General features: G+C 35.9%; 1 protein-coding gene across 1 annotated transcript in view; it reads left to right on the top strand.

The window, feature by feature from the left end:
* Nucleotides 1–27,792, top strand: part of CCDC7 (coiled-coil domain containing 7) — a 291,607-nt gene that overhangs the window by 244,257 nt on the left and 19,558 nt on the right. The window contains exons 34-37 of the mRNA XM_060161178.1: nt 8,640–8,723; nt 12,608–12,691; nt 14,827–14,910; nt 24,611–24,730. Of these exons, the coding sequence (XP_060017161.1) occupies nt 8,640–8,723; nt 12,608–12,691; nt 14,827–14,910; nt 24,611–24,730 (372 nt within the window). The remainder of the gene's footprint in view (nt 1–8,639; nt 8,724–12,607; nt 12,692–14,826; nt 14,911–24,610; nt 24,731–27,792) is intronic.

The following is a 27,792-nucleotide window of genomic DNA, read 5'->3' as shown; positions in this document are numbered from 1 at the left end:
TATAATTATATAAATTTATATAAATATATATAATTTATAATTATAATTATATATATTTTTATTATATATATTATATATATATTATAATATATATTATATTATATATATTATATATATACTATATATATAATATAATATATATATTATATATATTATATTTATTATTTTATTTATATTATATTTTATAATATATATATTATATATAATATATTAATATTATATTAATATTATATATAATAATTATATAATATATAATAATTATATAATTATAATTATTTATATATTATATATTATATATATATAATTATATATATATTATATAAATATTATATTATATAATATATTATATATTATATATATATTATATAATATAATATATATAATATATATAATATAATATATATATTATATATATTATATTTATATAAATATATATAATTTATAATTATAATTATAATTATATAATTATTATATATTATATATATTATATATATTATATAATATATATATTATATATATTATATATTATTATATATTATTATATATAAATATATAATATTTGTTAAAATGACTGTATTGGGGCTTCCCTGGTGGCACAGTGGTTGAGAGTCCACCTGCTGATGCAGGGGACACGGGTTCGTGCCCCGGTCTGGGAAGATCCCACATGCCACGGGGCGGCTGGGCCCGTGAGCCATGGCCGCTGAGCCTGCGCGTCCGGAGCCTGTGCTCCGCAACGGGAGAGGCCCCAAGAGTGAGAGGCCCGCGTACCGCAAAAAAAAAAAAAAAAATGACTGTATTACCTAAGGCAGTCTACAGATTCAGTGCAATCCCTATCAAAGTACTAAAGGCATTCTTAGAATTAGGAGAAATAATTTCAAAGTAGTATAGAAACAAAAAAGACCCTGAATAGACAAAACAATCTTGAGAAAGAAGAACAGAGATGGTGGTAGCATGCTCCCTAACTTCATACTATACTACAAGGCTACAGTAATCAAAACTGTATGATACTGGTACAAAATTAGACACATAGATCAAAGGAACAGAATAGAGAGCCCAGAAATAACCCCACACACTTATGGCCAATTAATCTATGACAAAGGAGACAAGAATATACAATACAATGGAGAAAAGAGAAGTATATTCAATAAGTGGTGCTGGGAAAACCAGACAGCTACATGGAAAAGAATGAAATTAGAATATTCTCTAACACCGTATACAAAACTAAACGCAAAGTGGATTAAAGATCTAAATGTAAGACTGGAAATCATAAAACTTTGGAAGAAAACTTAGGCAGAACACACTTTGACATAAATGGTGGCAATATTCTTTTGGATATGTCTGTTAAAGAAAACAAAAGCAAAAATAAATGGGAACTACTGATGGGAGCAAATATTTACAAATGATATAACTGTTAAGGGGTTAATATTCAAAATATATATACAGCTCATACAACTCAATATCAAAAACATGAACACCCAATTAAAAAGTGGGCAGAAGACCTGAATAGACATTTTTCCAAAGAAGACATGCAGTTGAACAACAGATGTATGAAAAGATGCTCAACATCACTACTTAATATACTGATATGCTAGTCAAATCACAATATCACCTCACACCTGTCAGAATGGTTATCATCAAGAAGACCACAAATAACAAATGTTGGCAAGAGTGTGGAGAAAAGGGAACCCTTCTACACTGTTGGTCAGAATGTAAGTTGGTGTGGCCACTGTGGAAAACAGTATGGAGGTTTCTCAAAAAACTAAAAATAGAGCTACCATATGACCCAGCAGTTCCACTTTGGGGTATATGTCCAAAACAAACAAACACAGTAATTCAAAAAGATACATGCACCCGAATGTTCATAGCAGCATTATTTACAATTGCCAACATATAGAAACACCCTAAGCATCCACTAGCACTAACAGATGAATGGATAGAGAAGATGTACATATGCACACACACAATGAAATACTACTGACCATAAAAAAGAACAAAACTTTGCCTTTTGCAGCAACATAGATAGAGGGCATTATGCTAAGTGAAGTAAGTCAGACAAAGACAAATACTGTATGATATCACTTACATATGGAATCTAAAAAATACAACAAACTAGTGAATATAATAAAAAAGCAGATTCACAGATATAGAGAACAAACTAGTGGTTACCAGTGGAGAGAAAATGGTGGAGGAGCAAGATAAGGGTAGGGGATTAAGAAGTACAAACTACTATATTTAAAATAAATAAGCTATAAGGATGTATTGTAGTACACAGGGAATATAGCCAATATTGTATAATAACTATAAATGGAGTTAACTTTTTAAACATGTGAGTCACTATGTTGTACACCTGAAACTTGTATAATATTGTAAATCAAATATGCCTCAATAAAAAATTTAAAAAAAACTGTCATCCAAAGGTGATTGCATGCATGCCCAAGGCTGTGCCCACAGAGGAGCAACATTAGAAGCTGCACACTGCAGGGAACGAGACTTCAGTAGGACAGAAGATAGTTTAGCCCAGTCACTAAATAATTAATCAGGCAAACAACGACAAGCCTTCAAAGGGGATGGGAGCTCAGTATCCAGATTTCCTACAACATATTAGATACACTGCCCCCCCTCAAAATATGAGATATGCAAAAAAACAGTAAAGTATGAACTAAGGAAAAAAAGCAGACCACGGTGCGGTTCCGGATGTAAGATACTATAAAACAGTTATATATATTTTTGAAGAATTAAAGAAACCCATGCTTAAAACAGAAAGGAATATTGATGACAATGTCTAATCAAATAGAGAATATTAACAAAGAGATAGAAATTATTTTTGTTAAAAAAACACAGTGATAACTGTGGAGTTGAGAGTACAATAACTGTAAGGAAAAATTTACTAGAGGGGTTCAGGAGTAGATTTGATTTTCAAAAGAAAGAATCTCCACACTTAATGACTACAGAAGAAGTAGAGCTGAGAGAAAAGGGGGCAGAAAAAATATTTGAAGTAATTATGGCTGACAGTTTGGAAGCACATTTGATGAATATAAATCTGGATATCCAAGCCAAATGAAGTCTAAGAGTAAGCACAAAGAAATCTACAACCAGATACATCAAGTAAAAGTAATGGAAGACAAAGACAGAAACTCTCGATTGTCACAAAGGGAAAGCAACACATCATTAAAAAAGAGAACCCTGGTAAGATTAACAGCTTACTTAGCATCAGGAACTATGAAGCCCAGGGGCTTCCCTGGTGGTTCAGTGGTTAAGACTCTGCATTTCCATGCTTCCACTGCAAGGAGGCATGGGTTCAATCTCTGGTCAGGGAAGTTCTGCATGCTGTGAGGTGTGGCCAAAAAAAGAATGAAACTATGTAGCCCAGAAGGCAGTGGGATGCCATATTAAAATGCTGAAGGAAGAAATTGTCACCATGAACTTTTTCTTTCAAAAGTGAAGGTGAGATAAACAGATTCCCAAATAAATGAACACTGAGAGAACTGTTTGTTAGCAGACCTGCCTTTTGAGAAATACTAATGAGAGTTCTTCAGGCTGAAAGCAGTGGACCTTAGGCAGTGATTTTAATCCGTTCCAAAAAAGAGCATGTGTTAAAATAATTCTGTAATTCCAAAATCTGAATATACCAGTCACTAGTACAGAGATTGAAACAGTAATTAAAAACCTCCCAAAAAACAAAAGTCCAGGAACAGACTGCTTCACAAGTGAATTCTACCAAACATTCAAAGATTTAATACCCAATCCTTCTAAAACTATTTGAAAAAATTGAAGAGGAGGTAACACTTCCAAACTCATTTTATGAGGTCAACATCACCTTGATACCAAAACCAGAAAAATACAACACACACACAGACACAGACATACACACAAAGGACATTATAGGCCAATATCTCTGATGAAGATGGATGCAAAAATCCTCAACAAAATATTGGCAAGCCAAATTCAACAATACATCAAAGGGTCATACAAGTGTGATTTATTCCAGGGATGCAAGGATGGTTCAACACCCACAAATCAATCAGTGTGATACACCACATTAACAAAATAAAGAATAAAAACCACATGATCATCTCAATAGATGCAGAAAGAACATTTGACAAAATTCAACATCCATTTATTATAAAACTTCTCAATTAAGTGAGTATAGAATGGCCATACCTCAACATAATATAGGATAAACCCACAGCTAATGTCATACTCAGTGGTGAAAAATTGAGAGCTATGCCTCTAAGGTCAAGAACAATTCAAAGATGCCACTCTCACCCCTCTTATTCAACATAGTGTTGGAAGTGCTGGCCAGAGCAATTAGGCAAGAAAAATAAAAGTCATCCAGATTGGAAAGGAAGTAGAACTGTCTCTATTTGCACATGACATGGTTTTGTATATACAAAGCCCTAAAGACTCCACCAAAAAACTATTGGAAATAATAAACAAATACAGTAAAGGATACAAAATCAGTATACAAAAATCTGTTCCATTTCTATATGCTAACAGTGGGCTAGCAGAAAAACATATTAACAAAAACAATCCCATTTACGGTCTCAACAAAAGGCAGAAAAAGCCTAGGAATCAGTTTAACCAAGAAGGTGAAAAGACTTATACTGAAAACTATAAGACATTGTTAAATTGAAGAAGACACCAACAATGGAAAGATATTCCATCCTCATGAATTAGAAGAATTAACATTGTAATAACTGTCCATATTACTTAAAGCAATCCACAGATTCAGTGCAATCCCTATCAAAATCCCAAGGACATTTTTCACAGACACAGAGCAGAAAATTCTAAAATTTCTATGGAACCACAAAAGACTCCTCCAAAATAGCCAAAGCAATCCTGAGAAAAAATAACAAAGCTGGAAGTATCACACTCCCTGGTTTCAAACTATATTAGAAAGCCATAGTAATATAAAGCAGCCTGGTGTTGGCAGAAAAACAGATATAAAGATCAATGAGGCAGAACTGAGAGCCCAGAAATAAACCTATGCATATATAGACAATTAATTTAGGACAAAGGAATAAAGAACCTACAATGGAGAAATGATAGTCTCTTCAATAAATGATATTGTGAATACTGGACAGCCACATGGCAAAAAAAGTGAAACTAGACTACTATCTCACACCATACAGAAAAATTAACTCAAGATGAATTAAAGACTTGAATGTAAGACCTGAAACCATAATCTCTAGAAGAAAACATGGGCAGTATGCTCTTTGACATCAGTCTTAGCACTATCTATTTGTGTCTCTTCAAGCAAGGGAAACAAAAGCAAAAATGAAAAAATGGGGTTGCATCAAACTGAAAAGCTTCTGCACAGCAAGGAAACTATAAATAAAATGAAAAGACAACCTAACAAATGGGAGATATATTTGCAAATGATATATCTGACAAGGGATAAATATCCAAAATATATAAAGAACTCATACAATTCAAAAACAAAAAAGCTAACAATGCCATTAAAATGAGCAGAGGAGTTGAACAGAAATTTTTCCAAGAAGACATGCAGATGGCCAACAGGCACAAGAAAAGATGTTCACTATTACTATTAAGGAAACGCAAATCAAAACTATGAAGAGATGCTACCTAACATTTGTCAGAATAGCCATTATCAAAAAGACAAAAAGTGTTGGAGAGGATGTGGAGAAAAGGGAACCGTAATACACTGTTGGTGAGAATGTAAAAAAGATGTGGTATGTGTATATACAATGGAATACTACTCTCCATAAAAGATGAAATCTTGCGTATGCAACAACATGGAGGAACCCGTAATACCCTTGATGGTGTTACGCTAAGTGAAATAAGTCAGACAGAGAAAGACAAATACGTACCACATGATTTCACTCATATGTGGAATTTTAAAAGTTAACCATGTATTACTTTAATAATCATAAGAAACAATAAGGTGTTTCACTTGGGAAACAGAAAACAAACCTGAAACAAAAATAGTGCTCTGAAGTTCTAGACCCCCAAGTAATTAGAGCAGCCCTAATGGCCAAGGTATAAACTGTTTTTACACAGTAACCTAAACTATAGTCTGAAGAGCAAGACTCTTGGGTTGTATTCTCTTTTGTTCCATCATGCTTTCTCCTTCCCTTTTGCAGCTTTCCATAAGCAATGATATTTTTTCAGTTTTTTCTCCTTCTTTGTGAAACAAAATATATGTTCCCATATGTACTTTATGGCTACTGCATGAACAAGTTCATGTAAAAAATAGAAGTAAATAGATTAAAGTTTATAAAAGGAATTCTGTACTTCAAAAGACAATATGAATGCATATTTTGTGTCCTTTCTTCTCTTAATTGATTTAAAATGTGATTGTATAGAACAATATGTATATCATTGTATTGTCGGGCCTATAAAAATATGGAAAAGTGATATATTCTGTAGTACCTGTGCAAAGGAGATGTATGAGAATGGTGATATATTTGAGTAAAAAATGATAGCAGATGTTAACTTGAATCCACAGGAACAAATGAAGAGAACCAGAAATTGTAAACAAGAAGGTTAATATAACAAACACTGTAAATATATACTTGCTCTTCTTTCTTCTGTCAGCTTTTTTCAAGGGCACAGAGTTATATAAAGAAATAATTATTACAGACTCTTTTATATTTAAAGGTATAATATGTATAACAATAGCACAAAAATGGGGAAGAGATAACAGAGCTATATAGGAGTAATATTTCTATATATAATTGGAATTTAATAATATAAATCTGAAGTAGACTCTAAAATTGATTGTGGTTATGGTTACACAACTCTGAATATAATTTTTAATGAAACCATTGATTTGGACACACTTTAAGTGGACGAATATTATGGTATGTTATATATTTTAAAAATAGCTTAGTGAACTACAAAAATTAAGAGATTTTAAAAGATTTAAAGCAATGGGAGGATACCGTGAAGGAGGGAAACTGTGACTCTTACTCGATTAAAGATTTCTCTAGTGCATACCTTTAATTCCTAGTGCTTAACCCAGTCATCCCTCAAATGCTGTTCTGATTACCTCCCTGCTTATCTGAGGATCCTCTGCTTTCTTGATTCAAATGATTCCATTCACCTTAGTTATATCTGTTGAAGAAAGACCAGAGTGGCTAAAATATATGTGCTAATATTCCCTAATTTTGTGTGGCTATAGATTTTATTACTTTCACAAAATGTTATTTATTGAAAACTTGCCTGCCTAATCTGATGCATCTTTGTTTACTTTGTTAATGATGCCCCAGGTGGTATCCTCTCTGTGAAGAATGCAATATGGTACATTTGGGCTGCCAAAATCATAGTGTGACCTTTTACATTTATTCATGGGCTCAGCCCTTTTTTCAAAGCAGTCTTCTACTAGACAATGTCAGGATCATGACAGGTTTCCAACTCCATTTACATGCTCTACTAGAACCAACTTCATTCACTAAACTTTTGGGGGGGGGGTTCTTGCTCTTTATTTATTTATTTATTTTTAACATCTTTATTGGAGTATAATTGCTTTACAATGGTGTGTTAGTTTCTGCTTTACAACAAAATGAATCAGTTATATATACACATATGTTCCCATATCTCTTCCCTCTTGCGTCTCCCTCCCTCCCACCCTCCCTATCCCACCCCTCCAGGCAGTCACAAAGCACCGATCTGTTCTCCCTGTGCTATGCGGCTGCTTCCCACTAGCTATCTACCTTACGTTTGGTAGTGCATTCACTAAACTTTTAACCCAGGGAAACAGGCATTCAAACAGAGCCCTGTTAAAACCACTAACATCAAAAGGCAACTGTGTGCATGCCCAAGGATGTACCCTTTAGGTCCCCAGTCCTAGTTATCCCTTTCTCAGTGTGAATACCTTTATAATAATTTTCATGTATTTTTCATGTCATCGAACATAGTTAATCATTGTTAATTATAGCAAAAATTTAGATCACATAAAAGCTCAAATGGAAATGGATCCAATCAGAGTCCTGCTTGTGGTACAAATTTCACCATTTCCTCCTTGCAAGACATAAAGTGTACATGCTCGAGGAATCTCAGAGACACTTTTTCTCAATTCAGTGAATATCGCGTTACTCTTTAAATCAGTGATACCTACATGGTTTACAGTTACATAGCCTAAAAGGGAATTAAAATGTCCAGTAAGTCAGAGAATTTCTGGCTCATGGTAAGTCACAGTCTTCTTACTGTGACTAAGAAGACTATGGTTTACATCTTGTCTTGTTGGGAAAAAAAAAAAATGTTAAGTTCTGCCTCATTGGGTACATCCTTGCAGAATAAGTGTTCTTTTAATATAAATCTGGAAATTATATTGCCATCATAAATTCTCTGGGATGATTTCCACTTATGTAAGAGATAGCATTATATTGAAAAGCACTGGTTAAGGAATTAAGTACTGGTTAAGGAATTATAGAAAAGTACTGGTTAAAGAACCTCTAAACTTCAATATAATGTGACTTATGTAATTGCTTTATCTGTTCTAATTTAAGGCTTTGTGATTCTCCAAACCAGACATTTCAACAAAACTCATCTTCTGTAATAAATGCTAATTAAGTTAGTGCTACACACACACAGACACACACACACATGCAGACACACACACGTTTGTATGTAAATGGTTACCATGCAAAGTGTTTTGAAATTTGTTGTTTCTACAGGGACTAATGTAAAAGGCTTGACAGATAAAACTAGAAGAGGTGTAATAAAGGGACAATTCAAGATACAATCAATGGATCTCCCTGGTAAGGACAAGAATTTTACAAATCTAAGATTTCAGGTTTCCTTATCTTCTCTGGAGTTTAATTAAGAATCATGAATAACATCAGTATCTATGGTTTATTATTACATGGGCAAAAGTTTTCAAGAACTCCTTCCTTTAATTAGTTGAATTTTTGTATTGAATATCAGTGTAAAACTAGCTACATATTGTTAGTCTTAGAGCTCATTTGTTTAAGACCTAATCCATAAAAACCAGTCCTTTAATAAACTTAGAATATGCTTGGTACAAATAAATATGCCCAATTACATTCTATTCACTTTCTATTTTCAGCTTAGATAGACAGTTCTGAATTTGCAAATGTAGAAAGGTTAGTTAAGGAATGTGATAGATGAATATAACAGATGGTTATCAATTCCCTCTTTATTAGACCTGAAGTAACAGTGCTAGACGCATTTCTCTATGGTGTTTTCTGTGATGTTGAAAGAAGACACCTAAATAGAGAAAAAAGGGAAATAGACATTCAAACAGAGCCCTGTTAAAACCACAAACATCAAGAGGCAGCTAGCTGTGTGCATGCCCAAGGATATGTCCTCTGGGAGCAATGTGCAAGGCTTCACACCTCAGGGGAAAGATATGTTAGTAAGATAACTCTGAGAAATCACTGTACACAAACAAGCAAGAAAGCACACTAAACAACAAGCCTCAGAAAGGGAAACAGAGATCAGAGTCCAAAGATGCTATGATATATTATCTTAAATGTCCAGTTATTAGTAAAAAAAAAAAATTAAGACACGTAAGGAAATAGTAAATTGTGACCCAAGCACAGGAAAAAGTAGGAAACAAAATATGCTTGCGAGAATCCTAGATGTTGGACTTAGCAGACAATGACTACCTAGTAGTTATTATAAATGTGCTCAAAGAATTAAAGGAAAACAGATACACAATAAGGGTCTTCACTGGTGGTCCAGTGGTTAAGACTTCGCCTTCCAGTGCAGGGGGTGCGGGTTCGATCCCTGGTTGGGGAGCTAAGATCCCACATGCCTTGCAGCCAAAAAACCAAAACATAAAACAGAAGCAATATTGTAACAAATTCAGTAAAGACTTTAAAAATGGTCCACATCAAAAAAAAAAAAAAACTTTTACAAAAAGAAGATACCATGAAAATATTTTGTCAAATACACATTATCAACTAAAAATAAAAATTAATGTAAAAGAACCCAAAGCAAATTCTGCAGTTGAAATGTACAGTAATGAAATGAAAATATTGCCTAAGGGGTTCAAGAGATTGGATTAGTCTGAAGGAAGAAACAGCAAACTAAAGGTATGGGAATACTAGGAGAACAGAGAGAGAAAGGAGCAGTAAAAATATTTGAAAAGATGGCTGAAAATTGTGAAAACTATCCAATGAAAATTATTAATCTACACATTCAACCTCAGTGAATTTAAATAGAATAAGCAGAAAAGAATCTACAACCAGACCCATCATAGTAAAAATGTTGAGAGACAAGGACAAAGATAAAATCTTGAAAGCAACAAGAGAAAACCAACTGATGGTGTAAAACAGAATCCCAGTAACCTTCATTTAGCAACAGAAGCTATGGAGACCAGAGGCAGTGGAATGGAATATTGAAATGATGAAAGAAAAATCTGTCAACTAAGAAACTTATATCAGGCAAACCATCTTTCAAAAATGGTGAAATTCCCAAGTAAAAAATTCCAGAGAATCTACTGCTAGCAGACGCACTTTACAAGAAATGCTAAAGGAAGTTTTTCCCACTGAAAGTGAATGATCTCACACAGTAATTTGAATACACAAAAAAGAAACAAAAAATAAACAAAAAAACATGGCTTAGAATAATTCTAGTATTGCAAAAGACCATATAAATGCATATTTGTCTCTTTTCTTCTCTTAACTGATTTAAAAGGCAATTGTATAACACAATAGGTATAAAATGTATTGTTGGGCCTCTAACATATAGACATATATAATATATTTCACAAGAGCTGTGCAAAGAAGATGGTGTGAACAAGGATGAATTTGAGTAAGAAAATGACACCAGATGGTAAGCTGAGTCCATAGGAACCAATGAAAAGAACCAAAGATTGTAAATAAGAATGCTGATATAACAAACAGTGTAAATATATACCAAACTTGCTCTAATTTTTTGTCTCTCATCTTCTTTAAAAGTTATAAAGGTTCATAAAGAAATTATAAGAACAATTTTAACAATGTCTTTAATTTTATATGTGTAACATGTAATTCAGTAGCACAAAAATGGAGATAAGAGAATAAAACTATGTGTCAGTCATGTTTCTGCATTTACCTGGAATTTAATTAGTATGAATCTGAAGTTGATTCTGAAATTGACTATGGTGATTGTTACACATTCTATGACTATATTAATAACCATTGATTACACATTTTAAATGGGCATATAGTATAGTATGTTAAATGTTTTTTTAAAAAATAGTGAACTCCAAGCAGGATAGGATTTTTTTTAAATACTTAAAAGCAGTGGGAGGATGTTGTGAAGGAGCAAAATTGTGACTCTTAATAGATTAGGTTTCTCCACCCCATATCATTTATTATGCTCCTAGTTTTTAATTCAGTCTGCCCTCAAGGGCTGTTCTTACTGCCTCCCTGCTCACCTAAGGCTCCTTTGCTTTCTCAGATCAAATGAATCAGTTCTTCTAATTATATCTGTTGGAGAAAGACCAGAGGGCTAAAGTTTGTCTGCTGATGTTCTCCAGTTATGTGTTGCTATAGCAGACATTACTTTCACAAATGCTGTAACTTAATTACTAAAAACTTGTTCTGCCCAATCCAACGTGTCTTTGATTTTAGTAGTGATGCCCCATGTGGTCTTCACCTTTGTTTAGATTGCAGTGGTGATAAATTTGTGCTGCCTCAGTGATAGAGAGTGTTTGAAATATTCATGAGCTCAGCAATTTCTCCGAAGCAAGACTTCCAGTCTATAAATTCTGGATATGACAGGTTCCAACTTCATTTACATGCTGTGATAGAACCAATTTTTGCCCACACAAAATTTTACACAACAGGTGACCCAGAGTCACCAATTCTAAGTATTCCTTTTGCAAAATAAAATTTTTTAAAATAAATTTCAATTTTTTTTCTATCATTGGACCTATATCATCATTTCTGAATCCAGCAACAAAGTGAAAATCACATAAAGACTCAAATGGAAGGAGTGAGTGCAATACCAATGCTCACATTCCTGTAAATTACCCATTTCTTCCTCCCCACATAGAAGGTCTACATGCTAAGAGAACCTGAGAGGATACTTTATCCCAGTCTACAAATTACTTGTTGTTTTTCTCCATCACTGATGTCTACTGACGTATAGTTACGTGGCCTTTAAAAAAGGAATTAAAATATTCCTGGACAAGTCAAAGAATTTCTGCCTCACAGTAACATTCTGTGACTGTGATGCCCATTGTTTGCAATTTGGTCTGGGAAAAAAATGTCATGTCCGGCCTCACCAGATATATCCTTATGATATGAATGTGCTTTTAATGTACACAAGACAGTTATATTTATTAAGATAAACTCTATAGGATGACTTAAATTTGCAAGAAACTTCGTATTTTATGGAAAAAGTTCTAGTTAATGAATTAATGTGGCATCAGTTTATGGATCAGTTTTATCGCTACCTGACTATGTGGTCTTGGTCAAATCACTAACCATTTCTAAGCTACAATATAATGAGGCTTATATGGTTGCCAGTGGCTCTTCCAATTCTAACGTGTACTGATTCTGAAAGTAAGACATTTCATTATAATTCTTCTATAATAAAATAATGCTAATTAAAGGAGTATTACAAACAAACACAACTACATGTTAATATTTACCTTACAAAAGTGTTTTGAAACTGTTTATTTCTATAGACACTGATACAAAGCGCTTCCCAGATGCTGTTGGAAAAGGTATAATAAAGGGTGAAATCAAGACACAATCCAAGAGTTATCCTGGTAAGAACAATATTTCAAGTCTGTTCTGGCTTATTTATCTTATCTAGAGTTTATTTAAGTTTATTTAAGTTTGAATCTGATTACAGTACCTATAAGCTGTTATTACATGATGCAATGTCTTCATAAATTCCCTCCTATAATTAGTGGAACTCCAGCAGTTATTATCAATGGATTTACATATTGTGAATTTTAGAACTCCTTCATTTAAAAAGTGATCCTCAAAATTTCAGTGGTATAGTGAGCTTGGAATATGCTTGATGGAAGCATTTTAAGTGCTACTCACTTTCTTTTTTAGGCTAGTTGCAAAAGCAGAAAGGCTAGCTTATGAATGGGATTAAAAGAGAGATTTCATTGCTTACTAATTCCCTCTATATAATTGAAATACCAGGCACATTTTCAGTATCTCAGGTGAAGTAGAGGTGTTTAGTTTTGTTACATAGTCTGTAGTTTACACTACTGCCACTTGTCTTGGTGTTACAGTGTTTGACACACTGCTTCTTGATCTTTGGTGTGATATTAAAGGAGGCAGAGAGCTTAACAGAAAAACAAGGGAAAGAGACAGTCAGCAGGAAAAACAAGTGTCATCCAAAGGTGACTGTTTGCATGCCTAAGTCTGTGCCCCCAGAGGAGCAACATTAGAAGATTCACACTGCAGAGAAGGAGACTTCTCTACAATAGAATATATTCCAGCCAAGTCACTAAATAAATAATCAGGCAAACAGCAACAGCAAGCCTCCAAAGGGGAGAGGAACTCAGTATCCAGATTTCTTACAAGATATTGTCTAGAACGCCCAGTATAAACCCCCCAAAAATATGAGACATGCAAAGAAACAGTAAAGTGTGGATCATATACTAGGAACTTCAGGAAGAGTAGGCTTAAAAAATAATTTAAGCAGTGGGAGGGTATTGTGAGGAGGGAAATTGTGATTCTTACTAGATTTCAGATTTCTCTAGCACATACTCCCTTTTCCCTCGTCCTTAATTCTATCTGCTATCTGCTATCAAATGCTCTTCTTAATGCTTCCTTGCTTATATAAGCATCTTTACATGCTTCTTTCAACTGGGCCTGTCATTCTTAACCTATACCAGTTGGAGAAAAACCAGAGAGCCTCAATTATATCTACTCAATTGGCTCTTTAACACTTACTTCTGGTCTCAGCCATTACAACAAAGTAAGATCCACCTTATGGTGTCAGGTTCAGGATAGGTTTCCAACCTCTGGTGCATGCTCTTCTGTAACTAGCTTTCATTCATAAAACACTGGACACATAATTTGACCCAAGTCAGCAATCCTACTTAACCCCTCTTTCAATATGAATTTTTCTTTAAACTTTCATGTATTAAAACAAAATACATGAATGTTATTTCTCTCCTTTGACCTAGTTAGTACTTTCTAAATCCCGCCAAATGTCCAAATCACATAAAAACTCAGATGGGATGGGATGCAGTCCCAATGCTGGTACTGCCTCAGATTTACCCATTTCCCCCTCCCCAGCTACAAGGTGTACATAGTAAGAGGACCTGATAGGCAGTTTTTCTTAGACTACAGAATATCTTGTTACTCTTCTACATCTTTGATGTCCTCTTGATTTACATAGCCTTAAAAATGGCATTAAACATTCTTGAGAGAGTCAAAGAATTTCTACCTGGTAGTAACTTTCCGTAATGTGGGACCATGGTTTGTCTCTTGACCAGTGGGGAAAAAATGCCACATTCCACTCATAGGTATATCCTTAACAGTATGAGTGTCCTCTTAGTGTAAACTTGGCAGTTATATCATTTACACGAACTCCCCAAGATGATTGAAGTTTGTATGGGACAGTGCATTGTGTATGAAAAGCACTGGTTAAGGAATTATGGGGCATCAGCTTGTACTCAGTTTTGCATTATCTTGGTGTGTGTTCTCAATCAAATCACAAAACATCTCTAAGCTTCAATAGCATGAGGCTTATATGATTGCTAAGAGCCCTTCAAATTCTAATGTTTTATGATTGTGCAATGCAGACATTATATTATTTCTTTTCTGTAATACAAGTACTAATTAAGTTAGTACTACACACAGACACAAAGACACACATACATGTGTGTTAATGGTTACCTTATAATGTGTTTTGAAATTTGTTTTCTATCCATAGAGACTGATATAGAACGCATGAGAGATACTGTTGGAAGAGAAAAAGCAGTTGGTGAAATCAAGACATATCATCAGAGTCACCCTGGTAAGAACAAGAATTTTCCAAGTCTAATATTTATGGTTTATGTCTTCTCTGGGATTTAATTAACTATGAATCATTAATGATAACAGTAACTGTATGTTAGTATTAATGGGCGATAATCTTCATGAATTTCCTCTTATGATTAAACTCTAGTATTTACTGTCAATGGAAATTTAGCTGGATATTTTTCAGTTGTAATCTCATCCATTTGGAAAGTAATCCATATGATCCAATGCTCTAATGACCTTAGAATATGCTTGGTTTAAGTATTTATAACTGTGATTCTACTCACTTTCTTGCTGGCTTAGAAAGGAATATTGCTTTGAAATTGAAAAAGCAAAAAAGCTAGTTGATGAGTGGTATAAGAAGAGGAACATAACAGTTATTTCACTGATTACCAATTTCCTCTACATAATTAAGTTGGTATGTAAATTTATATCTCTACTAGAGTGGAGTTCTCTAGCTGAGTTTCATTATTCACAGATTACTGCTTTAGTCCTGGAGTAACAGGGTTCGATACATTTCTCTTTGTTGCAAGAAATACTGTCATTTTGAACTTTTTACAGAATTGATGCTGAAAGCTAGCATTGGAAAGTAACTGAATCCTCAGATATAAGCACCAAAATACATGTTTTCACTGAAATTTAAGGCAAGATTTTGAAACTTTGCTTTTGAATGCTTTATTTTATTATATTCTCGCTTTTATTCCTGTAAAAAAATAGTGTTGTAAATGAATCAAATAAATATTACTTGCTCCAACAGCTTTTAACTGGGGAAAAGCTGGGTGGTGTAAAAATGAAATTGTTGGAACCAAGCAGTTAAATTTGGTGTATTACAATAAGCCATTTTTCCATGTCTTTAATTTTCAGAGTATTTTCGGTTAGGTTCTTTCAATTAATTTTTGCTTCAGTGTTGCTTATTAATAGGAATCCTTGTCAGTTTTGAGTAACAGCCTTAGACACAGCAGTAAAGTGCTTTCATTTACATCCATTCAATTTAAAATGTCATGCCTTTTATCAACAAAACTAAGTTAATTAATTTATACTTATTAATGGTGAGTTTATAATTAAATGCTCTAAAGAAAATTTTATATTAGCAATATAAATTCCTAAGAGAAAAGGTATTAAAAGGAGAGTACAGATCAAATATAGAAATAAGATAAAATGTGGTTAGATTAAAGGTCAAAATTAAATAAGATGGTACCTAAGAACACAGAACAAAGAAAAGGAAGAGAAAATGAAGAATTAGTTTATAGAAATTGGAGTGATAGAAAAGTAACCACTCAAATGTGGGAAGACAAACTGCAGAAACAAAGGCTAATACATGGAGTTTGGGAAGTAGAGTGCAAATAGTAATGGTGTCTATGTGATTTTTTTTTTAATTTTACTTTATGTGAGAATTTATTTAAAAACAAAGATATGTCCACACAACATCAAACAGAGTTTTTTTACCGGCACGTTGCACCAAGTAAATTCTCAAGAAACGTGATCAATTTTTCACCCTTTGACAATGAAAATAAGAGATATACCAATATAAAATAAATATCTGACTACTTAGAATACTTTTGTAGTATGCTTTTAAAATTTTACTCTTTATGAAATATTTTAAACACCCAGAAAATATGTAACACTAACATAAAATACACAACGTTCTAATGGTTCCCTATCTATGATGTTACAATCCCAATCTCTCCCTTCTCAGCTTTTATCACATGCAGTCATAAAGAATATATAATGATGCTCTATACAAATATATTGCAAAATATTTTATTGTGCCCTCTTTATTTCTTACTATTCTTCATTATGGAATTTCCCACCTTGTCTTCCTCCCCACTACCCACATTACTGCAGGTCAGTCAAATTTATAAAAAATGTGTGTGCACGCACACACACATACACACTCCTTTTTAGTAGAAATTCCCAAGTTAACTGCTTTTACTTCCTTTTTGGTCTCTAGAGTATATTTTTATGCCATCTCAGCAATACTTTTTAAAGTACATTTTTTAATTAGCGTTTTAGTTCTTGGAATTAGAGAGGTCATTTGGGATAGCTAGTGTCCTATACTACTGCATTCAAAATTACATTTAAATTGGAATACCAAGCTGTACCAAAATATTTTCCTACAAACAATCTAGGCTTGATGCTTTCATGAAAATAAAATCAAGAATAAACATAAACATGACAGTATGACCCCATTACCCTAACATGCCTTAAGGCTTTTATTTTTAGTAATTTGAATATCCTCCCCAGAGTTTACTCTTATTTGACAAATATGAATGGCTAGCTTAGAGTCATGGATTCTGGAGTAAATTGTGTCAACAATATTTTATTTTCTCAGTAACAGCCTCTCAGGCTCTGGCTTCAGTTTAATCTCTAGCTACTGATAAAATAAGATGAGGTTTATAATATTTGTTTAAATGGGAGTGTTCTACAATAGCACATATTACTTTTATAATAAGTAGGATATATGAAAAATAAATCTTATGAACATTGATTGAATGGGGTGAGGGGAAGCCAGTGTTTCATGCATAGAGCTCTGATCTCCAAAACTATTCTTATAAATGCATCCTTCTAAATATAGTGTACAGATCAAATAAAGAAGTGAATATTCTGCTTCAAAGTAAAACAGGGTTGGGATACAGGTTGAAATTAAGGAAGATGCTAAGAATGGAAACTGTCCATCAGAGAAAAGCCATGTGTGCCACCCTCCGTATCCATTTTAAAAAAAAAAAAAAAAAGTCAGGGTTTTGCTGCTAATTAATTTACCCACGAAGAGTAGGAAGAGCTCTTGTACATGTGCATTTGCAAATACTAAAAATGTTACTCCATCAAAATGCTATAAAAGAAGAACCTTTCTTTACGAAAGAATCTTTCTCAACCAGAAGGAAAAAAGCTCTCTAAATGACTTTGAAAGAATTGGACAAATCAGGGAACTAAAGACAATGAGTGAAATTCCCTCTAGAATATTTGGCAAGAGAAAAGGAATTTTACAGTGGTGACATCAACAAGATAGAACAGGAGTTTTCTACCATCTTCCACCCAAAGAAAATCAACTTGACAGTCACCCACAGACAAGAGAGCATTTGTGGAAGTCCAGGAGTTAAAGCAGAAAAGTTTCAGCACACTGTTGGAATAAAAAAAAAAATCCAAGGTTGGAGGCATTGAAGAGGGTAAGAACAGTTTACCTGCATCACTCCTCCCCCAGGACAGCAAACCTCGGTGCCAAAAGAGCCCTTCTCCTCCCATGATTTATCCCATGGGGCAAAGTGAGAACATGAGTGACTGCCCAGCTTCTCTAGCTGTACAGGACACTGTCAAGAGACCCATTTCTCTCTTGTCCCATCCAGAGAACTGTGTCATGAGCTGCATGACTAGGAGTGGTGAGTGGCTGAGAGAACAGCAGCCAGGGCTCAGAATAGAATATATGAAAGAGATGTGGTTACTGCTAACCATGTCAAGGACTCCATTGGGAGTCCCACACATCAGCTGCTGAGAACACCTCACCTGTGAACCCCCTAAAACTGGCCCATACACATTTCCAACACTCCATGCACCTCACCCACAAACCCTCACCCTGTGATTGGCTCCCTGTGTGTGTTCCCGAAGGCAGCAAAAATGAGCTTTCACAGACAGCTAGTGAGCACCCACAGAAAGCAAGCCCAAATCTGAAGGCCTTGGAGAAACCACAAAATGGAACATACAACACTGCCAGAGGGAAGGCAAAATGGAAGCTGGCAGCAACCAGTCTGGCATTACAGGATAGGAAGAAGGCATACAAGCTTACGAATTCTGCCACAAAAGATAGCAAGAAGTGTAGAGTAGATGTAATCATAGGAAAGGTCTAAGAAAGCCTCAGAATCCTCAGCAGGGCTGATAGAAAGGATTTATTTCTGAAAAGCCATCAGTAAAGCAAGGAGGAGGTGACTGCTTCTTCAAATTCAATGACAGCAGTACAAACATCAAGGAACATGAAAAATCAAGGAAACATGATGATGCCATGAACGAGATACAATAATTTTCCAATAACCCAAGAGAAAAGGAGGTTTGCAATCTAACTGATAAAGAATTCAAAATAGCTGTTTTAGGGAAGCTTAGGGAGCTACAGGAAAACACAGAAAGGTCAACAAAAGCAGGAAAACAATGCATAAATAAAATGAGAAGTTTAGCAGAGAGTAGAAATCATTAAAATCGAATCAAATTCTGGGGCTGAAGAATACAGTGAATGAAATTTAAAATGCAATAGAGAATTTTTTTTTTTTTTTTTTTTTTTTTTTTTTTTTGTGGTACACGGGCCTCTCGCTGTTATGGCCTCTCCCGTTGTGGAGCACAGGCTCTGGACACGCAGGCTCAGCGGCCATGGCTCACAGGCCCAGCCGCTCCGCGGCATGTGGGATCTTCCCGGACCGGGGCACGAACCCATGTGCCCTGCATCGGCAGGCGGACTCTCAACCACCGTGCCACCAGGGAAGCCCTGCAATAGAGAATATTAACATCATAATGGATCAAGCAGAAGAGAGAATGTGTGAAGCAGAAGGCAGTACCTTTGGAATTATACAAAGAAGAGTAAAGAAAAAAATTTTTTAAAGAATGAAGTAAAACCGTGAACTATAAGACAATAAGCTAAATAATATATAAATGATTGGAGTCCCAGAAGGAGAAGATAAGGAGAAGGCAGCAGAACACTTATCTAAAGAAGTAATGGCTGAGAACTTCCCAAATCTAGGGAGGGATTTGAATGTCCAAGGTCATGAAGCTAATAAATCACCCCCAAATTTCAATTCACAACAATATCTGCCATGAAATATTATAATAAAACTGTCTAAAATCAAAACCAAAGATAGAATTTTTAAAGTAGCAAGAGGAAAATATTTCTCTCATACAAGTGAATCCTTATCAAGCTATTAGACGCTTTTTCTGCAAAAACACTGCAGGCCAGGAGAGAGTAGGATGATATATTCAAAGTGTTGAAAGAAAAAAAAAACTGCCTAAAAAGAATACTTTACCAGACAAAGCTTTCCTGTAGAAATGAAGGTGAGATAAGGCTCACAAACAAAGGAGAGCTGGGTGAATTCATCACCGTTAGAACTGCTTTATAAGAAATATTGAAAGGAGGTTTTCAAGCTGAGATGAAAGCACACTAATTGATGATATGAAAATATACAGCACCATAGTAAAGCAAGTATATGGTCAAATTTCAAACACTCTGGTGCTGTAATGCGGTGGCGTGTTAACTCTGTCATAAAGGTGAAAGGACAAAAACATTAAAAACAACTACAGCTACGGTAGTGGATACACAATATAAACGAAAGGTAAATTATGACATAAAAGGTGAGGAGTGATGGCACCAAGATGGTAACATAGGTCATTCCTGATGTCACTCCTCCTCACAAGAAGAATTACTAAAAACTGTTCATGGACCAGACACCACTGAAAAAATCCTAGAACATGGGAGTGAGGCTGTAGCACACCCCCTGCACAACAGAGACCAAGACACACCACATTAGACGGATAAGAGGAGCGGCTACACACTGACCATATTGCCCTTCCCCCAGGCTGGTGCAGCACAACACCAAGAAGTCTCCCCTCAGCCCTCAGTTCCTCCAGTTTGAAAGAAGAGCCCAGCGTGGATTTCCAGCTCTACCAGCATTGTGGGTCACTTCTTGAGAGCCCTCACTTCTTACCACAGGGATTTCGGGGTAATCTGCTGGGCTTGACTACTGGGAATCTGATTGTGACAGAGAAGGGGGAGGGGCTTGCAACAACCAGCACTGGGATCTTGGCAGACCAAGTTCTTACCCGCAGTACCCAAGTAGTAGTCCTGACAGCAGCTTTGCTCACCTGGAGAAACAAGAGGGAGGGTGGCACAGTCTTACCAGGTGACACACTGAGATGCAGGTCTGTATGGTTTGGTTCCTCAAATGAAGAGCCTTGACAGCTCTGGAGCCCTGTCTACCCCCTCCAAGCAGGGGAGCTGAGCCCTAGCTTGATATACTGCTGAGTAGCTCCTTGCCTCACCTTACCAGGCAGATGAGTCAGAACACCTGGAAACTATGGAGCACTTCTTGAGTGAAGAGTATGGCAGGCAAAGCTGATTGTCCATAGAGCAAGTCCAGTGGCACCATTTAACCAGGGAACTTGGGGAGCAGGTCAGCTTGAGTCAAGACTTCAAAGAGCCTTGGAGGGATTGAAGTCAGTTTCCCTGCTTGGCACAGGCAGGGAGCTAATTAATAGCCCCCACCAACTGTTGGACAAAGCTCCTGGCCCCTCTTGACCAGAAAGCCTGATCAGGAAGACCAGGGGGCCTGCTTGCAGGTGGCCCTCCCATTCTGCCCAGGCAGGGGAGCTCAATTTTGCCTCACTCCTGAGTGTAGCTCCTGGCCCTTCCTGGCCAGAAAGCCTGGCCAGAACACTTGGAGGATTTGTATCCAAGCAACACTTGAGCAGAGAGTACAGCAGGCAAAGCTGATCTTCAGCAGAGCAAAGCCAGTGGCACCATTCAGCCATGAAATCTGGGGCTCGTATTGCTTGAGTCAAGACCGTAAAAAAAGAGCCTTGCCAAATGATGCGACTGACAAGGGCTTAATTTCCAAAGTATACAAACAGCTCATATATCTCAATATCAAAAAAACAAGCAACCCCATCAGAAAATGGGCAGAAGACCTAAATAGACATTTCTCCAAAGAAAACATAAAGATGGCCAACAGGCATATGAAAAGATGCTCAACATCACTAATTATTAGAGTAATGCAAATCAAAACTACCATGAGGTATCACCTCACATCATTCAGAATGGCCATCATTAAAAAGTCCATAAATGACAAATGCTGAAGAGGAGGTGGAGAAAAGGGAACCCTCCTACACCATTGGTGGGAACGTGAATTGGTGCCACCACTATGAAAAACAGTATGGAGGTTCCTCAAGAAAACTAAAAATAGAGTTAGCATATGATCCAGCAATCCCACTCCTGGGCATATATTTGGACAAAACTGTAATTCAAAAAGATACATGCACCCCTACGTTCATAGCAGCACTATTCACAATAGCCAAGACATGGAAACAAACTAAATGTACCTCAACAGGTGAATGGATAAAGAAGATGTGGTACATATATAAAATGCAATACTACTCAGCCATAAAAAAGAATGAAATAACGCCATTTGCAGCAACATGGATGGACTTAGAGATTATCATGCTAAGTGAAGTAAGTCAGAAAGAGAAAGACAAATACTATGTGATACCACTTATATGTGGAATCTAAATTATGGCACAAATGAACCTATCTATGAAACAGAAACAGACTCACAGACATAGAGAACAGACTTGTGGTTGCCTAGGGGGAGGGGGTTGGGGAGGGATGGATTGGGAATTTGGGATTAGCAGATGCAAACTATTATATATACAATGCATAAACAACAAGGTCCTACTGTAAATCACAGGGAAAGTGTATTCAATATCCTGTGATAAACCATAATGGAAAAGAATATAAAAAATATATACATATATATAACTGAATCACTTTGCTGTGCAGCAGAAATTAACACAACATTGTAAATCAACTTCAATAAGAAAAAAATATGATCATGTCATCTACAGAGAATATCTTACAAATGGGGAAAAGATAGTCTCTTTAATAAATGGTTTTGGAAAATTGGATATCCATATGCAAGAATGAAATTGGACCTGTATCTTATATTGTTTACAATGTTTCACTCAAAATGGATTAAATATTTAAATGTGAGCTCTAAAACCTCAATACTCGTACAGTAAAACATAGTGAAAAAGCTCCTTGACATTGGTCTTGGCAATGACATTTCAGACATTGCACTAAAAAGCACAAGCAACAAAACCAAAAGTCAACAGCTTGGACAACATCAAATTAAAAATCTTTTACACAGCAAAAGGAACCATCGAAAATCACAAGGCAACCTAAGGAATGGGAGAAAAGATTTGCAAACCATCTATCTGATAAGGGGTTAATACCCAAAGTATATAAGGACTTATACAACTCAATATTAGAACAAACAAACAATGCGACTATAAATGGGAAGGGGCCTGAATAGACATTTTCCCAAAGAAGATATATGAATGGCTAACGGACACATGAAAAGGTGCTCAACTAATCAAAATGCAAATCAAAGCCACAGTGAGATATCATCTCACACCTGTTAAAATTACTATTATCAAAAAGATAAAAGTTGGTGAGCATGTGGGGAAGAGGGAACCTTTGTGCAGTGTTGGTGAGATTTTAAGTTGATACAGCCACTATGGAAAACAGTATAGATGTTCCTCCAAAAAATAAAAATAGATCTATCATATGATCCAGCAATTTCACTTCTGAGTACATATCTGAAGAAGTCAAGTCACTATTTAAGAAGAGATATCTGCACTCCCATATTCCCTGCAGCATTATTCACAATAGCCAAGTCTTAGAAACAACCTAAGTGTCTGAAGACAGATGAAGAGATAAAGACAGATAATCGATTGAATGTCATTCAGCTATATAAAAAAAGGAAATCCTGCCATTTGGGACAGTGTGGAACTTGAGGTCATTATATAAGTGAAATAAGTGAGACGGAAAGCATTTGTATGATATCATTCATATGTGGAATCTAAAAAAGTTGAACTCAGAAACAGAGAGTAGAATAGTGGTTACCAGGGGCTGTGGGGTGGAGGATATGGGAAGATGTTGGTTAAAGGGTACAGACTTCTAGGGAGAAGAAGAATAAGTCCTGGGATCTAATATACAGTGTGATGACAATAGTTAAAAGTTGCTAGGAGAGTACATCTTCAGTGTTCTTACTACAAAATTTAAAAAGGTAATTATGTGTGGTGATGGAGGTTTTAACTAATTCTATTGTGGTAATCCTTTCATGTATCAAATAATCACATTGTACACCTTAAACTTATGCAATGTTTTATGTTAATTAAGTCTCAGTAAATCTGAGGAAAAATGAAAATGTAGTATAGACATAGAATATTATTCAGTCTTAAAAGATAAAGATGTCCTTCCATACACAACAACAAGGATGAACCTGAAAGGTATTAATGCTAAATGAAATAAACCAGTCACAGAAGGACAAATAATGCATAATTTCACTTATATGAGATGTAAAATAGTCAAACTCACAGAAACAGAGAATAAAATGGTAGTTTCCAGGGGCTGGGGGTAGGGGGAAATGGGTAGTAGTTAAATGGGTGTAAAGTCTCATTTATACTACATGAGTGAGTTCTAGAGACCTTCTGAACAACATTATGTCTATAGTTAACAATACAGTCTTGTGCATGTAAAAATTGTTAGAGGGAGTGCTTCATGCTAAGTGTTCTTACCACATACACATAAAAAAGCAAGGAGACGAGTAGTCTTTTAGAGGCGATGGATATTTTTATTACCTTATCGTGATGGCATCACAGGTGTATGCATATTTTCAAATTCATCAAAATGTATAAATATGCGCAATTTTTGTATACTAAGTATACCTCAGTGAAGTTGGGGGGAAAAAGACGCTACCCAAGGAACACAGAATAAAGAGAAGGAAGAAAAAAGGATGAAATAATTTATAGAAACTGGAGTAACAGTAATAGATGAGTGGCCAAACTGTGGGAAGGAAACATTACAAATGCATAAAGACTAATACATGGAGTTTGAGGAGTAGTGTGTAAATATTCAGACTTCATATAATTTTTGTTTTTAAACTTTACTTTAGGTATGAGTTTATTTAAAAACAAAAATGCATTCTCAAATCAAGAAGATTTCTACACCAGGCACATTGCACCAAGTAAATATAAAACAAAAGTGATGAATTTATCACCCTTTGATGATGAAGGTAAAAAATTATATATAAAGATATAAAATACTATATAATTACTTAGAATGGTTCTTGTGGTATGGTTTTTCATTTTACTCTTTTTTGCATCTTTTTATTCAGAAACATCTTAGATAAATCCTTGCAAGCCTGAAAATGAAACAACTTTAATTTATCCTTTTTACTAGCAGAATTGTTTATTTGATCATTCTTCTATTAAAGGTCATTGACTTTTTAAGTTTTTTCACTACTAAATGTGTCCATGAGTATATATTCTTACATTTGATGTTTTTATCTCTTTGGGGTAGTGTCGCAGGATTGGTAGTGTTAAAGTGTATATTAATTTTTAATATTAAAAGATACTGTGAGACTGTTTTCCTAAAAGGGTGTTAACATTTTTACCAGCAAGTTGGGAAAAATATACTTTTCTCTACATAACCGTCAGCCATACAGATGGGTGGGGTTTTTTTTCATTTATGCCCATCTAAGAGTTATTAAATCATATCTCAACCTTTTTAAAATTTTTTCCACATTTGTTAGTGTTATTTTACTAAATAATTACCCAAAAACTATTTAGCTTAAAGCATAACTATTCATACAGTTCTCGATTTGGGAGTTAGCAATGTAGACTGCTGTGAGCTGGGCTAACTTACACATCTTTGGTCAGCTTGTGGTCAGTGGCTTCACTCACTTGTCTAGCAGTTGGCTCACTGTTATTTGGGACAATACAGGTATATAGTTGGTGTTCATCAGGAGATAGAGACCACACTAACTGTTTGAAAAGAGAGCAAGAATAAAAAACTAGTTAACTAAGTATAAAATTGTTAGCCAAGTAGCTGAAAGTGTAAAAAGAATTCTAAAGTAACATGGAGAAAGCAGTTTCAGGAGAAGTTTCCACCATTAGGGCTAAAGGAGACCTCTGAGTGTAGAGGATGTTACTTGGCTGATTTTTCAGGAAGAGTCTCAGATGTACTTCTGAAGAGGAGGCACTGCTAGTGTCTCGGGTGAGAATTTAATAAAACTTAATAATAAATTTAAAATTTTAATAATTTTTAATATTTTTAAATAATTTTAAATAATAAATTAAAAAATTTAATAAAACTTATTCTGCATATGTTGGAAAGAATGCAAACCATTTGTGTCATGGAAAGAACTTCTGCTCCTGGGAAAAAGAAACATTGCTGGCATGATGTTCACCAGAACTGAAAAGGGACATGAGCTCTCAGGAAGCCCATTGGTAACCAAGTGGGAGAAACAAATCCCTTGTTTCTTTTCCAAACTTGCAATCTACGTCTAGCTTGCCCTATTTGCACAGCCTAACTTGGAGCTACCTGGCAAAGCAAAAATGTAGTTCTTAGAATCCCAGATCCAGTACCACAAAGCAGAATGTAGAAGAGTGGTTTGGGAGATAAGAGAAAATAAGCTTTTCAGGTGTCACAGGAGGTGACCTGGCTACATGTCTCTCATCTTCCAGCTGGTTGGCTTAGGGGTCTTTACATTGTAACCTCAGGTTCTTAGCACAGCATGTGGGGCAAACCTTAATGAACAAGCAATTTTGACATCTCTGCTTGCATTTGTTTGCTTTTCTTGCATTCACTAAAGTCATATACTAAGATCAGAGTTGTGTGAGAGGACATGAGTACAGGTAGTCAAGGACATGTTGAGGCTGTTATCGAATCCAGTGCACCAGTGCTCCCTCTGTTTGCAAATATCCGTGATCCCTACCCCCTGCATGCAAAACACACGTGCTCTTCCAAGAGCTACACAGATTCTCATTAAAATTTGGCATCAATGCCAAAGACCACAGTCTTGTGATCTGTAATCATTTTCAGGGACAGTTCCTGTGATGTGACTTACCACAAAACACACACACACACACACGCACACACACACACACACACACGCACACGCACACGCACACACAATATAGTAGCACAGACAAGGATAGACTCCACGGTAGGCACTCCCCTACAAAAAGGTGGGAAAAAAAAGCAGAGGCATATAGCAGTCAATGATCCATAAATTTAGGTCATCTTTTCCATCATTTGATTATATGTTAATTATAATTTTCTCAGTAAAACTATGCATTCAAAAACCAGGATGTTGGGAGATCCCAGGAGGGAATGCAGACTAGGACATACAGAACTGACTTCACTGCAAATTTATGACAGGTGACATCATCATCATGATGGCATAAGATACCCCTCCTAAACTCTCCTCAACAACAAAAATTTGACATCCATCCATGAACAAAAGTGTCTTTGTGAGAGTTTGGGATCCAGCATCATACGCCAAAGGATCCAGAGTTTCATCCACCTGTGCATCAAATAATAGGAAGATAGACCTCCATCCTGACTGTGCGCTCTTCAGTAGCTTATGAACTGGTTCCAGCCCCTCTTGGCCATGGTCCAGAAGCATCTGGATAACCTCGACTTGGGCAGTCACCACAGACAAGAGAGCTTTTATGGAAGTCTGGGTTTCTAGAGGAGAAGTTCCAGCACTCCAGTGGAGAGAAAAATAAGAATTTGGACACATTAGAGTGGATAAGAGGAACAGTTTGACTTTGCCCACCTTCCCCAAGGTGACACAGCTAGGGCCAAGCAAGGCCATCCTCTGAGGGGGGTGAGAGGTGGGGTGGGAGGAAGAGCAGGTGAATGAACACCAGGCTTCCCCAGCTGTCCAGGACACTGCCAAAGAGACTCATTTCTCTCCTGCAGCATCCAGAGTACTAAATTTGGGGTGAGAAGAGTTCAAGAGAGAGGCACGTAACATTTTGGGGGAGCATTAAAGGGATTCAGTTCCTGCTGACTATGCTGTGAACTCCATCAGAAAGCCCACCCATGAACTTCTGGGAAAGCCTCACCTGCGGATACCCCCGGCTAGCATGTGGCACCCCAAGCGACAGGCATGCCTCACCCACTTTCCCTCACACTGCAGCCAGCTCCCTGTGGATGCTCCTGAGGGTGGCGGCAGAGCAAGCTTTGTTGGACATCTAGGGAGCACTTGGAGAAAGCAGGCCTGAGTCTGTGGACCAGAGAGAAACCAGAAACTTGAGCTGTAGCACCACTTTAGGGAAACAAAAG

The sequence above is a fragment of the Lagenorhynchus albirostris genome, chromosome 1, assembly GCF_949774975.1.
Source record: "Lagenorhynchus albirostris chromosome 1, mLagAlb1.1, whole genome shotgun sequence".
Taxonomy (NCBI): domain Eukaryota; kingdom Metazoa; phylum Chordata; class Mammalia; order Artiodactyla; family Delphinidae; genus Lagenorhynchus; species Lagenorhynchus albirostris.
The sequence above is the reverse complement of the archived record's forward strand: the minus strand, read 5'-3'. Positions and strand labels throughout refer to the sequence as shown.